At 42.0% G+C, this 15,161-nt stretch overlaps 1 protein-coding gene across 5 annotated transcripts in view; it reads right to left on the bottom strand.

The window, feature by feature from the left end:
• ETV6 (ETS variant transcription factor 6) overlaps positions 1 to 15,161 on the bottom strand; it is a 180,627-nt gene that overhangs the window by 21,258 nt on the left and 144,208 nt on the right. For all 5 annotated transcript variants that reach the window (XM_030539439.1, XM_030539436.1, XM_030539443.1 and 2 more), the window contains exons 4-5: positions 13,978 to 14,112; positions 6,771 to 7,316 (exon numbers count right to left, since the gene is read on the bottom strand). In XM_030539439.1, coding sequence (XP_030395299.1) covers positions 6,771 to 7,316; positions 13,978 to 14,112 — 681 coding nt within the window. The remainder of the gene's footprint in view (positions 1 to 6,770; positions 7,317 to 13,977; positions 14,113 to 15,161) is intronic.

Genomic DNA, 15,161 nt, shown 5'->3' on the forward strand with positions numbered 1-15,161 from the left:
TAACAAATGTATTTGGGCATAAGCTTTCATGGGCTAAAACCCACACTCTGAAATCGATCCACTGGGGGTCGATTACCGGGTCTAGTAAAGACTCACCAAATTGACTGCAGATCGCTCTCCAGTCGACCCTGTACTACACCCCCAACGAGAAGAGTAAGGTTAAGTCGATGGGGGAGAGTTTGTCCCGTCGACCCCCCGCGATGTAGACCCCAGTAAGTCAACCCCCTAAGGTACGTCCTAAGTAGACCCCTAAGGTACGTCAACTCCAGTAGCTGGAGTTGCGTAGCATAGGTTGACTTACCGCCGTAGTATAGACATAGCCTCACAGAGCTTATTACTGTACAGAAAGGGGAATGAGGTCTACTGGTATAATGCACTTTTATACCAGTCTGACTGTGTCCACGCTAGGGGAGTTGAACCAGCATAACTAGATAAGTGAAAAAATCAGCCCCTAATTGACATATTTAGACTGGTACAAAATATGTGCGTAAATGAGGCCTAAGAGAGAAAAAGGAGACTCCCTGAACTCAAGTCCTGGCAGGTAAGTTAAAGAAGAACCGATTACTAGCTCTTTTCTTTTTGAAATGTGTTGATCTGCAGTGTTTAAACCTACACATCTACTGTCACTGATCTGGGATCTTAATTGGTTTATTTTCTTTTTCTTATTTTTTAAAAATAAGCTTTTCAGTTCATCGTAAAAGTTAAAAAAAATCAACATTCATGGGTTTACAGCTCAAACTTTCTTAAAAGATCTACTGTCAATTGTTTGTTTATTTTTTAAAATGACTGTTTATAAACCCCCTTAGAGGAATATAAAGGGTAGGAAATCCAGAAATCAGGTCCTTACTGAACTTCCAGGTGAAATTCATCCTTTTGCAGAGGACTAGCACATGGCTTATGCACATTTTAAGTTCTATTTTGTAGTCTTAAATGGAATATGAATCGCGCATAGCCCATGCGCTGGCCTTCTGCACTGAACTAAATTTCCCCCTCAGCAAGCACACAGGTTGGTTAGTGAAGGTGCCTTCCACCAGCCCTGGGAGATAGCATTATCCTCATTTCACAGATGGGGAAACTGAGGCAGAGATTGCAATCAGAGCTGAGAGTAGAACCCACTCTCATGGCTTTAGCAGAGTACAGAACCTGGCAGCTATTATAAAAGAATTACTACACTATTCAGTTGCAGTGATCTAACACATTGATGTTGTGGAAGTCGTGTCTCTCAGCAGCTTACATATAACACTGCTTGTCCCCAAGACTCCTGGAAATGGAGAAGCACACCAGTCAGTCCACGAAGCTAAACAGAGCCCAGTTGCTACGGTAACCTGGCTGATAAGCACTGCATGCCAGTAGTGTATGTCTACACAGCATTTTGGACCAAACAGGGTCTCCTTGCCTGGATCAACAGACTTGAGCTAGCAGGGCTCACACTAGTGCTCTAAAAATAACTGTAGACAATGCTTCGAAGTTGTGGCTTAGACTCTGAAGCCCACCCTACTCAGAGCTTGAATATCAATACACAGCATGGTTTGGAGCTTCCAAACTATCTGCACAAATTGATGTACCTCTTTTGCTGTATATGGTCAGGCAGCTTCCACAGCCCAGAGTTTACCATAAAGTTCCTGTGGTGGCCAAAGCCACAAGAAGTTGTTGGGTCCATGACGATGGTTCAGCACAACCTAATTATAGGTTATCAGACTGCTTCCTGACACCCTCCATCACACACCTCCTCTCACAGAAACTACACTTCCTAATTCTCAGTTATACTACAGAGGAGCCATGGGAAAAGTATGGTAAAGGGATGTCATCACTTTCCAAAATCTCAGGCTCAGAGATAAGGGTGAACGTCATGTCATGGGGTTTGTGCTGTGGATTAATGAACTAACTTTCCTCCCCTGAAGAGCTGCTATAGCGAAACACAGCCACGCCCCAAAATAACACTGGGAGCTCACTGGCAGCTCGAAGGTGCTCTGCAGTGACTTGAGCTCCTCAGAGAGGCTTGGGAGCAGCAATGGACATTTATATCAGTAATAAGAACATCCACATGTACCACAAGGGATGTTTCAAGGCATAAGCCAACCTCTAATTGACTAAAGGAATTTCCCCTGTGGGCAGATTATTACACAGTTTATATTGCCAGGTTTCTTGCATCTTCCTCTTAAGTGTCTGATTCTAGCCACACATAGACCACTGGTCTAGTCCAGTATGGCCATTCTTATGTCCACCTGCAACAGCCAGTTGAGCAGGTCCTGTGCATATGCAGAGAGGGCATGTTGTGCACTAATTTAGTAGGTACTGCGGGTAAAATCTTGGTGTTGATGTTGATGTTAATAACACAAGTCCCATTGACTTCAAGAGTGCCAGGATTTTATCCTGCAGTGGCCCATGCTCCCATCATAGGTATTGTGTCCCCCATAGGCACAATGCTTGCAGGAGCTCCCGCCAAGACACTGCCCCCTGACCATGCCCATGCCATGTGGAAGTGCCTTTAAAGCACAATCTAGCCGTAGATAGTTAGATAACATACCTTCCCAGTATATTTCAATAAGCATTAACTCCAGAGCTTCTAAAGCCCTGTTTTTTTTATTATACACACACAGGAATAATTTTACACAGTCTATTGAATATTGAAGTGTCTCACTGAAACATGTAAAAAAAAACAAACTACAGATACAGCTGTAGGGCTTGATTCTGATCTCACACTATTTATACACTTATGTGGCTCTATTGACTTCAGTGGAGTTATTCCTGATTTATACCAGTGACAGTGAGAAAGATGCCCATGTTTTGCATAAATAGAAGATAGATGGACCTGATTTTCATGCAAATTAAGGCCTCTTTACTCTCTTGGTAGCATAATGGGGCATTAAATGGAGTGTAAGTGTAGCATATATGCCCACTTTAAGAACCCTTTACCCTTTCAGAGCAGCAGATGAAAATTGGGCCCTACAATTTTAAAATGTTTGCTGAAAGGAGAAAGTGTTTTATCATCAGTCAAATTACTATTTTGAGAAAAGATGTTACACAAATTTGTAAAACAGATTAATCATCCAGCAGGTGGAGGTCATTATTTTCTTACAGACCATCCAGCGTTCTATTGATTGAGTTTCTAAAAACAGGATGTTTGTGGATAATGGCAAAGGAAAACATTTTCTTTACAGAAATAAATAACTGTATAGGTTTTTCTTTTTTTGTGGGGGGGAGCGGGTGTTAAATTTTAAATGAGGAGGGTTTAGGGCCAAACTCTGCTCTGATTCCCACCTTTTGTAACCTCACGGTAGTGGGATGTGGGAGTAACGGTAGTAAGCCAGGGTGGAATTTGGCCTCTGATATATTAAAATTTAAGCATGTTTTTATTTTGAGGATGACAATTTTTTAGAGAAGTCTCTATTTTAACAGACTCATTTGCAGACTCCCATCCTCTACTTGTGGGCACAGAGCATGCTCACAGTGGCGCAGACGTTTTTTCTGCACTAGCACCTACACTCAGGGGAATGGATTCTTCCTGCGCATTCAGGGACACAACGATCACCTGCAAAATCCATTTCTCCATGCAAAAATGCCATGGTTGCCTAGGTAGTCACCATGGGTCAACTCTACCCCTTCTGAAGCTGTTTGCCCTTTTTTCATGTTATGCAGTGATAAGGCCCTTATCCATTTGTGAATAGTTGAGAAGACCCTCCTTTGTTCACTAACTTACTCACAACACTAAGGATTTAGAATGGTTTTCTGGAGTATTTTTAGTTCCTCAGTGTTGCTTTGGGGAGTATATACTAGGAAGGCATTGTGGCCTAGTGGATAGGGCACTGCACTGGGACTCAGGGTTCTATTCCCAGCTCTGCTACTAAGCCTACTGGGTGGCCTTGGGTAAGTTACTTCACCTAGCTTTGCCTCAGTTTTGCCATCTGTAGAAAGGTGCTCAGATACTATGATGATGAGCGTAGCAAAAAAAACCTATATGGAATCGAGTAGCTATCGACCTCCTCTGTAAAGTGCTTTGCAATCTAGCGAAGAAAAGTGCCATACAAAATTTAGATGATATTATTACTATTATTATAATTCTCAAGGTTCTTTTGCTAAGTCAAAGCAGCATATCTCAACATACCAAGCACCTAACCTGACACTAGTAGTATTATGAAGAGAGGGAAACTCAAACTGATAAGGGGTTAATCTTGACGTAAAGTGTTAACATAGAAACAGATTGTGTTCAAAATTAAATGACTTTATGCCAAGTACTCCAGACAGGCAGAAGGATCACATAATTACCAGAACATTTTCCTGTTAGGGGCCCAGTGATGCTCTCATTGAAGTTAATAGTGAAATTTACTTCCTTTGACTTCCATAGGTATAACCTTAGGCCATTTGTGCTTTTGCACCGAGTAGTATCTGGCTGTAGTGAACAGGAATTCAGATGTATCCACTGTAAAGAGTTTGTGAGCCTATAGTGGCCCTCCCTGTGTTTCAGAAACTATCCAAACTCTGCCAGAGCATCACAGTATATACATAGCTAGGGTCTTGCATATTGTATATAATCATAAACATGGTTATTTCGACCCCATTGTACACAGGTAGTTCCTTTACATTATGCTAGTTGGGTAAAGAGCAAAGTACATAACACCAGTGCTGACGCTTGCTGCAATGCCCACCATACTTTCTTTTGGGGATATCACACCCATTACAGAACCTATATGAGACCAGAGTTGGCTGACTGTAATACAGGGAATTTTGTTTTATTTTAAAACATTACAGAGTTTTCCAAAGTTTTACTATATCTTATCTTAGAACTTAAAAACTATTTTAGAAAATGCACACTATTCAAACAAACAAACCTAACCCAAACCTTAAGATTTCCCTCCTCCCTATTGCACAGCCTGAAGTCTCCAGGAAGGTAGAGTCCTAAGATAATATCACCAGCAGAGTGCTCGCTCTGACATTACACCATGCATACCTGTCAATCTGCTACAGGCCAAATGTGAGACACAATGTATGATGACACCCAAAAGAAGAGAGATAAGAAAGTCATTCTGGCAGGAAACTTAAAATACGGTGGGATTCATTCTTGTAATGTAAATGATTCTGCAACTTCTTTTTCAACAGGGTGAGGTCTATGGTCTACATTATGTACTAGGTTAGATGATCATAATGATATCTTTTGACCTTAAAATTCATTAATCAATGATTCCTTGTTTCTGATGTAAATAATTACTAACAGTAAAAGTGAAGAGGCTCCCAAATCTGTTGCAAGGAATTTTGGGACTGAATGAGGCCTTAAAATGAGGGACAACTGGGTCTGATACCAAATACAAGCCTGTGCCCCTCACTGGGCCTAGACATTGCAAATCTACATATATTTTCTGAAGTTTTATGTTAGCATAAATGTGTGGAATGTCCTCTTCACTTGGTTATTTGGGGCATTCAGCATATATTTCTAAAGCGGTTGGATTTCCCCCCACCCTGATCTATTTACAGTTCTCTTTTACGCACAAAAAACATTTTCTGTAACCTCAGTTTCCTGATTCAGCAGATGTGATGTCAATTATTTACGATAACAAAAGTGAGACAATGCCTGAGGTTTGTGTGGGATGGAGGTAAATTTGAATCTGTAAAGAGGGACAGTGCTAGTAATGGGGTACAGCAGAGAGGCCTACAAAGTAGCTCTCTCTGAGGAGAGCCAGAGTGGCCACTTCTCAAGATTGGGCCTGATCCTACAACATGCTCAGCACTCCCTAGATAATGCAGAGTGCCTCCAATTCTCATTCAAGTCACCTTCCAGCAGTTCCTTAGTATTTTGCAGGATCAAACCCCATTGTGAGTGGGACATCTCTTCTATGTCCCTCAAGCAATATTCCTTAAAATTTTTGTCCAGGAAAGTGGTAGCCTTCCCAAGAGGCTCCAAGAAAAGACCTGGACGTCTAGCGGAGTACTGTCTTGGAGGGGAATGATAGGGGGTGGTTCTGTTTATATTAGCTTAATCTATTGCATTGCATTAATTATTGTTTTTATTGCCAGGAAAGTAAATCTGGGTTAAGTGTCACACAGGTTGCCAACTGTTCCTTTTGGTCAGATAATAGAGCAGTGCCAATTGTAGAATTTGGAGATGAACGTTCCTCCCTTTCCCACCTCCCCCATAGTAAAGGCATTATGTCAGTAATTATGAGCCATTTTGAGGTTTTTACTGGTCAGTAAATGTCTGGTAAAAGGATTTAAGGGTCTGAGACAAAGCCAAAGGCTTTTAAAGTGCTGTCCAGTCATTAATTGACTTGTGGAAACTGCAGAAAGGGTCATTAATATTATCATAAAACCTTTTATTTCAGACATTCTAACTTTGCTGCACTGTTGATGGGACTTTCCCTTCCCTGGGCAAATTTAGATCTTTGTTTCTCAACATTCAGAGGCCCATTAACTACTCCATTAGGGCAAGCTCTATTTCAAAGAGTTTAATCTTAAAACTAATTGGGAATGGGTAGAGCTGGGGACTGGGAGGCAGGACTCCAGCATTCTAATCCTAGTTCTTCCACTGATTACATGTTATGTAATCTTGAGCACATGACTCTGCCCCTCTGCTTACCTACCTGTATAACTGGTTTCAGTAATACCTACCAGCCTGTGCAATGGAAGTTGTGAGGCTTACAAGATGCCTGTACTCTTTGGTAAGATTATAAAAACCCAAAGGAAGCTCAAAAGGTTCTTCCTAATGATATTACATGGTTCATTAGATTAGTGCATGGCAAATTCTGAATGAAGACCATGGGCTAGAGAATATTACTTACCTGCTATCCTTCCAATTGGCATTGCATGCTCCTCAGGAGGGGAGACGGACACCATGATGTGGTTCATGTATGCTAACTCTTCCCGGTGGGACAAATTGATAGGCTTTACCTCCCTGTGTAGCCCATCCTCAGACAACCGTGATGGTTTGAATTCTACAGAGTGCCTGGGGTTCAGTATCAAAGGGTGCATGATGGGGCTGGGCATCAACTGGATGACCCTGGTATTCTCTTGGCGGGGGCTGGAAGGCTTCTGTAGTACTTCAGGAGGAGGCGGGCAGTGGTTGTTTTCTATAGGAGATACTGAGAGAGGGTAGGGCTCTTGATGGTTGTTCTCTTGGTGATGCCTTGTCCCTGGGACCCTATCAGCTGGGGAGAGGCGGCGGATAGTGTTGTCCAATGGGGACTTCAGTGACCGCTGCTCGGGATCTGGTGACGGCCGATGATTGGTGGTGATAGGCGATCTAGAACGATGCAACAGTTCAATGGTTGGGGGGTTGTGATGGACTGTTTCTGCGGATGGTCTTGAAGGTCTCTGGACAAAGTTGTCTGGGGAGAAAAGGTGAAAAACATAGATCATGATGAGTGTGACAGAACCACAGGACCTAATTCAAGATTCAGTGTCTTTCTGGAAAATATGCTCTAGAACAAGTTATTGGGCTCCCCTGAGTGAAATTTAATGTCCGGTGATACAGGAGGTCATTCTAGATGTAGTGTGTTCTGGACTACACCTCTGTGAATCTACAAACTCATTGACACATTTTAACATAGTCTTCACTATATCTGAGCGGGAGGGAGTGTTTTCTTTGAGAGTAGGAAACTAGTGGTTAGGACATCTCCATTCTATTACCAGCTCTCCAAAGAGTTTCCTGTGTGACCTTGGACAAGTGGTCTGTACTCCCAGAACCTCAGTCCCCTCACCTTTCAAAAGAATTACAATTATTGTTTGCAAAGCATTTTAAGATCCCTTGATGAAAGGTGTTATATAAGTACAAGTGACAAAAAGTCCTGTGGCACCTTGTAGACTAACAGACATATTGGAGCATGAGCTTTTGTGGGTGAATATGTCTGATGAAGTGGGTATTCACCCACGAAAGCTCATGCTCCAATACGTCTGTTAGTCTATAAGGTGCCACAGGACTCTTAGTCTGGCTCTGTAAAAAGTGACAAACACAGCTACCCCTCTGATGTAAGTACAAGTTATTATTATTCATTTTCCTTTGTGCTACCTTCAAAACTGAACATAAATTTGTCCTAAACCAACATAACCTGGCTTTTCTACAGTAATTTAATAGTGTGAGTGTCCAAGCCACGTAGGTGGGAAGCACTCCGTTAATAGTAGGAAATCAGAGAGGGTGACAAGAGAAACTTCATACATGGCAGCTTAATGCGAGACGTGTCTTTGTTAGGCCTAACAGGTTTGTTTCTGTGCATATGTTACAACGACCAGGATGCATGTTTTGTTTTTCCTGTTACTCTGCCTGCAGACCCTGTAACTTAAAATTGAAGATCAGAGCCAGCAGCAGAGTGGCTCAAGACATGGGACGAGTACTGGCTACATTGGTCATAAAGTTGTAGAAATCAGAGATGGGGGGAAAAAACAAAACAAAAAAACCCTGTTAGATCACATTGTGAATATCACAGCCTAACACTTCACTGGCAGGAAGTTTTGACTGATACTCACCCGATCACCACCTATAAACCCTCTAGAAGCGTCTCCACCAAGATTTTTCTCTTGCTGGATCATTTCAGATGAAAACCTTTTAGAGTGTTTGATGCTGGAAAAAACAGTATGGGTGGACCTTTTGACACTAGCAGTGTCCCTTAAAATTAAAAATCTATGCATCTGATGAAGTGGGTTCTAGCCTACGAAAGCTTATGTCAAATAAATGTGTTAGTCTCTAAGGTGCCACAAGAATTCCTCGTTGTTTTTCCTTAAACTTAAGGAGAGCTCAGAAAACATGCATTTAGAATACCATCTGAAAGGGTTGTTAACATCGACAAACCAAAAAACATTTGCTTCAATTAACATAGAAGAAACTGATTTTGGCTGACTTAGGCTGTAGTTTTCTGAGAAGAAAGCTACCAACAGAGAGCAAACAAGGTGGGTGAAGTAATATCTTTTACTGGACCAGCTTCTGTCCGTGAGCTTTCAAGCTTACTCAGAGCTTGTCTCTCTCACCAACAGAAGTTGGTCCAATAAAAGATATTACCTCACCCACCTTGTCTCTCTAATATCCTGGGACCAACATGGCTACAACAGCCCTGCATACAACAGAGAGCAAAGGCTAACAGGTTTTTATCTAGAAAAACAAAGCTCAAATTTCATCCCTGTTTGCCAATAGCCTCAGGTGATAAGAGCAGGAAACTGTTAGGCACATATCAACAACCAAAACAGGTAAATGTGACTGTCTTATTTGTTCATTCATTCACTCTGCTCCTTTAAGAAGGCTTGTTCTCCTTGCTCTCTCCTGTCAAGGGAGCCCCTATTCAGGCAGAAAGGAATCTATGGGCTCCTTGCCTACCTTGGAATCCACATAAGCTGCAGTAGAGGAATCAGCACTGACCCATGCAAAAGCCTAAACATGCAATGCTCTATAGCTGGGAAGATGCAATTCCAGTCAGCACTGGCTCAGTGACCTTAAACTGACTTCTCTGCCCTCCCCCGCCACACCAAAATGGGCACCTATATGATTGGCCAGCAGCCACCAGTTTCCTTGTGAAGGCCTATGAGGAAGCTATGCCTGCCTGGAGTTTGTTTATGATTCACACACCTGAGGTCATAAACAAGAAAAATGTATTTGTGTAGCTAATTAGGTTAGGAACAATGAAATGGCAGGAGGAAATGAAACTTACAGATCTAGGCTATGCTCTGACTGCACTGGATGAAAAACAGTTTAATAATGGGGCTTCAAAATAGGTTTAAAGTACATTGTGGCCAAAGATGGTTTTGAGTTTGAACAATTGATATGGAAAGACCTGCATTGCTCAAACATTGGTCAAAAACCACAGCCTGGTTTACGATCCTGCCTAGTGACTGCAGTTTAAATTGTGCTTAGGGAAGAATGTTCAGTGAGCATAGATGGGACCTAATATTCATTAACCACAACCCAAGGAAAACCCATTTAGTTACAACTGCTTCCCCAATACCTGGCCCATGTCATACACAGTGCCCTGTTTTCTGCGGGCTGCCCAATTAAGCCGCCACATACTCATTCAAATGCATTATGCCCATTCTTGGGCTACATAAGCAAAGATGCTTGAGAAATGAGAGAGCAACCAGGGACATTGCATTGAGTTCCTCATAGACTCATAGACTTTACCTCCTGATGTCTAGTAGCAGTGTTGTGCTGCTGAGTCCGTGTACTGAGCTGTAGCGAGACTGAACTCAGCCCATGAGCAGGAAGGAACGCCTTACACTGGTCTCTACTGAAACCTCTGGTGGAAACATTATGCAACATTGACAGACTCCAGAGAGGGGCACCTTCATCCCCCTCCTTCACCAGGGGATGGGATGTTGCAATAAGGATCCTTTAGTGAAGGGCAATGGATCTCAGGGGACTCCCTCTCAACTCCTCTAGCAAACCTAATTGGACCAGAAAAGGGCTCACTTTGACATTAAATTCCCTTCATCATCCTCTTAATTTGGAAACTGATGCAGTTAAAACACACTGATGGTCAGATCCGGCTGCCCTTACTGAATAAAGCACTTTGCTCTGTGAGCATTTCCACTGTAATGAATGAAACCAAATGGGGGTAAGGTGCTTCTCACTGTGTGTAAGGGAATAAGAATCTGGCCCTAATAAATTAAACATTGTTGTGCATGCACTGCACCAGCTTGTGCCAGAATGAATTCGTGAACGCATCTGCCTGTGTTGGAATGCACCCTCAAACCATCCGTTCCATGTAGCTTTTTAAAAGTGAACTGAATGCTGTGGAAAGTTGTTGGCCTATCTGCTCCCTGCAGGGATGGGTGGGTGGAAAAGGGGTGGAAAGTTGCTGGACTGACAGTGCTAGTGACAAGCTAGCTTCAGAACAAGTGCAGGCAACAACAGTGCAAGCTTCCTCCACAGCATCCCAAGTCACTCAGTGCTGATTCTAAAGGACCACTAGAGATAAGGGGCTAATTCAGTCTCTGTAGCTCATTTGGCCCTTAGTGTCTCCACAAAAGACTGCCAGCAGGGGGTTCCAAACCAACACCAGTTGTGGTGGCATTTTTGTAAGAGATGTGAACGCCTGCACACTGGGAACGGAACAAACTGGGAACTGACTGTTAAACTCACTTTGCATAGGCTGTGAAGAGCCATGAGGCTGTAGCAACTCTTGGCCACTACTGATTGTGGATGGACTGGTTTCATAACAGACGTTAAAATGATGATGATCCTTAGGAGCAACTCCAGACTCAGGTGGAGAGATAAACAGGGAAAGGGAGATTACAGAGGTAAAGAGAATGCGAGAGACCTCCTCAGAGAGGGATACAAAAACCAATTTGATATCTGTAAAACAAGCCTTAAAGAAAATCAAGCTTGAGGAAGGTCACATGCCAAAGGATCTACTGGCCCCTCTCCATCGGTCATTGTGAGTTAAGCTGGGGTGAATACCCAGCAGAGAACACAGCACAGTGAAAAAAAAAAAAAAAAAAGAGTACATGCAGGAAGGCAGCAAACATTTAGCTGGGCAAGTTCCTCATGCAGCAACATGAGACAACAAAGGAGGCACAGCAAGAGAGTCAACGTATGCAAGATGCACTCATTAGCTGCTTGTGAATGCTTGGCATAAAGAGCTTCTCTCACTGCCCAGAGTATGTGGCTGGGAGTCCATAATTAAAACATTTGTATCATTCCATAGGTATCAAAATAAAAATAATAAAATGAAGCTAATTGTAGTGGTTGGGAATGAGTATGAAGAAAGGAACCAGCGTCACAGCACTGAGTGCTCTAAGGACCGAGTAAAATAGGTCTACAAATCGCCTTAAGAGAGGGGACTTAAAGGAAGCAATCAGCTTTGGTTTAGCAAGTGATGCAAGCGAACGCCTAGTCAAACAACACTGTGAAATTTTCTGTAGCTCAGGACTGAAACCAGGTGCTCACTAGCTGAGGATCATCATTCTGAGCTACCAATCCCTTCTTTTGCTAGTCTGGGATGTTTAGGCAGCTGTAAGGGCTATTAGTGTTTCCATTAGAACCTGGCAGATACTGGGCGTATAAAGATGGTTAGGTTTCTTGTAGATGCTGAGGCACTTTGGGTCTTATTCCTGCTTCCATAGAAATCAATGGGAGTTGGCCCTTCCTGTGGGAATTATGTACAGTGATAAGTGGAAAAGTGATCCCATTGATGACAGAGTTGTGTGCAGTAAGGGACAGTTGGTGTGGGAAACATTCTACTAGATCGTTAAATCTATAGCCTTTAAATCACTGGATAGGCTTAAAATCATAACTATACTCATCTTACACCTGTGACTTAGCTACCCCAGCCTAAGAGATTTTGCCCAAAGGAACTGAGTACTAAAGTACAAAATGTTCAGACCCTGGAATTTTCCCAGTATGTTCTTCATCACACATATTTTACAAAGGGTTCCCCATGCCCATTCCCAGTTTTCCATTAAAAAACAACAAAACCTTGTGTGTGATTACAGGACTCACAAAAGTGAGAAATTAATAACAGCTTCTGCCTAAAGCCAGGTATTCTGGGCAGGAACTCGAAATTTCCTTCACTCACCTCTGCCAGTGCAACCCACTCCTGACTTGCATCACCTTCTTGTTATTCTAGTCCTGACATTCTCATACAGCTTTGCCAGTGCCCTTGAGCCCCTACCTTCAGTGCCTCCTGTTATGCCAGTCCTAGGCTTCCCACAGAGCTCTGCCAATGCCCCATAATCCTGTCCTGCATCATACCTCATCTGAATTTTGCAAAATTGTGCACTTCTAGGATGAGCAGGGACTAGGGTGAAATCCAAACTGTTTTTTATTTGTAATTAAAGATAGGAGATACAGAGAATGGCGAGTTGAAAATTTTCTGTCAAAACTTTTTTGGGATGGAAAATTGGGTTTTCAACTAAACACAAATTTTCCTGGAAAGTGTTTTCATCCAAAAAATAATTTATGCCAGAAAAACAAAAACTCCAAATCTGAAAAATATCATAAAAAAAGTCCAAACATTTTCTGAACAGCTCTTATAAAGAGTAAAAATGCCCAATATCTGCCATGCCATAAAAGCAAATCCATTCAAAAAAGCACCACTTGTTATGCATCGTGGGGAGATATCTGCAAACAGATTGGTGAATTTGTCTATATTGCCACCAGATTTTATCACAATAGTAAAACAAACTAAATTTAAGCAACAGTTCTACAAATGTTTCTTTCATCTCCCCAGCTATGTATGTGTCTATCTTATTTATCTAGTGTTGATCACAGTGACAATGTGTTGAAATTTCAATTCAACCTCAGAAGTTAGGGTTTTCCAATAAAATATATTAGTGCTTATGACAGGCCTCTTTGAGCTTGCCACTATCTAAGATCTAATGGTCAGGATAGTTATTTATTTCATTTATAAAATGTGCTTAATTACAAAAACACACGGCACAGGTGCAATATTTGAAAGAGAAACACACACACGCACATATAAAGAAGAACAGCCTTTCCTTGAAAACAAAATAATTACCAACCTTACAATTAAGGCAAAAGTTGACCTAAAAAGAAATGGGCCTGGCACCATGCCATATATGTCAAAAGTCTCTAGATCCACCAGAGGAAATGAATTCTAAAGTCAAAGTCTCCAGTCCCCAATTTACAGCCAGCCAATCATAAGTGCAATAAAAGTACATAAGGTGGGAAAGGAGTTTTCTTTCCCAGAAAACTAGGGAAAGGAAAGTTCTGTGCAACAGAGTGGGTTCTATATATAAGCTCCAGAAAAGTTATCCACACCTAGTATATTTTAAACAGGCTTTGAAGCAAGACAAAATAGCGGAAAATAAATGGAGATTTACACAAGCAAAAGACTGAAATATTATAAAGCACTAAGAATTTTCAACCAAATGGCTTGGTGGATCAGCTGAACATTCTAACAACTAAAGGACTATTCCACTTCTGAAGGGAGAGAGATTGTTTTAAAATGAAATTTTTATTGGTTTGGAGTAAGAAAAGACCTCCTGACGGCCTCATCCAAACTGCTGACATAATGACACCTCCAGTAATAAAAGAGACGTGATTACCTTCATCGTGGTTCTGGTGTAATATGACCTCTGGCTGAGCATGGATAGAGTTCCCAGGGTGGAAGAAAGGTGAAAATAGCATGCGAGCTTTCCTTTGCTTCAGGATATGCTGAAGGAGTTCATACAGCACGTCACCTGAAAGACAAACAGGTGGCTAAAGGAAATGAAAAGTTGGAGAAGACTCATTTGGCCATTGGATGCATGAATTCTAAGCTCCTGGGTGCCATTTTCAGATCCAAAAGTGCCTGCAAGAAGAACCTGCATCTTTCTCACTCCTGAGTAAGACTCCTTCTTGGCAGTCCAAAAGTTGTGCATGTCACGCAGAGACAACAGTAGTGAAAAGTGGGGGAGCAATATAAACCTCAGTCCAGTTGCATTTAATAGTCTGGTGGATAGATTTTGTACTTCCACATCACCTCCCATCTGAGGATCTCAAAGCACTTTACAAACATTAGTGAATTAAGTCTCACACCTCCTCTTATTATTGTCCCAGTTTTGCAGATGGGCAAACAAGGGCATAGAATGTTTAAATCACCCAGGCAAAGCTTATACAGCAGGTCCATGGTAGAACGACGATCAGCACACAGATCTCCTGGCTCTGAGCCTTCTGCTTTGACCATTATTCAACACTTCCTCCCTTAAGTTTTACTGTATAATGAGGTTTTATGCTGGAGAAGATATACATTCCATTGAAAAAACATCACTGATGCTCCTCCACACTAGTATGTGTGCTGTGGCAGTGATGTTCCTTTACTGTTATGACATTCTATGGAAATCTAATGGAATGTTGATAAATTCTCCCCATGGTAAATTTAGCAGGTCAGTCAGGCCCAGATCTGTGAAGGTAGCGAGGCACCTAACTTCTATTGTCTTGTGGCTGTCAGCATGGCATGGGAATAACTTCCAGCACTGCTAGAGTTTGCAGGTAACAATATGGTGGCCTTAAAGGAACACATATTACAGTTGCCAGAAGACTGATTGTTTATCTGGTGATTAATTTACTGTGAGAATATTTCATCTTTCAGTGACACCCCATACTGCCTCCACCTCCAACTGTACTTAGGTACATCTGGGCAACAGTGGAGGTGCTTTTTGCCTTTTATGGCTGGCGAAAATGAAGCAGTTAAGTAGAAAGAGTTAACCAAAGCACAAAATGCAGGTGATTCTAAGTGCCCCGGGGTGCG

This window comes from Gopherus evgoodei, chromosome 1 (assembly GCF_007399415.2).
Source record: "Gopherus evgoodei ecotype Sinaloan lineage chromosome 1, rGopEvg1_v1.p, whole genome shotgun sequence".
In the NCBI taxonomy this organism is placed as follows: Eukaryota; Metazoa; Chordata; order Testudines; family Testudinidae; genus Gopherus; species Gopherus evgoodei.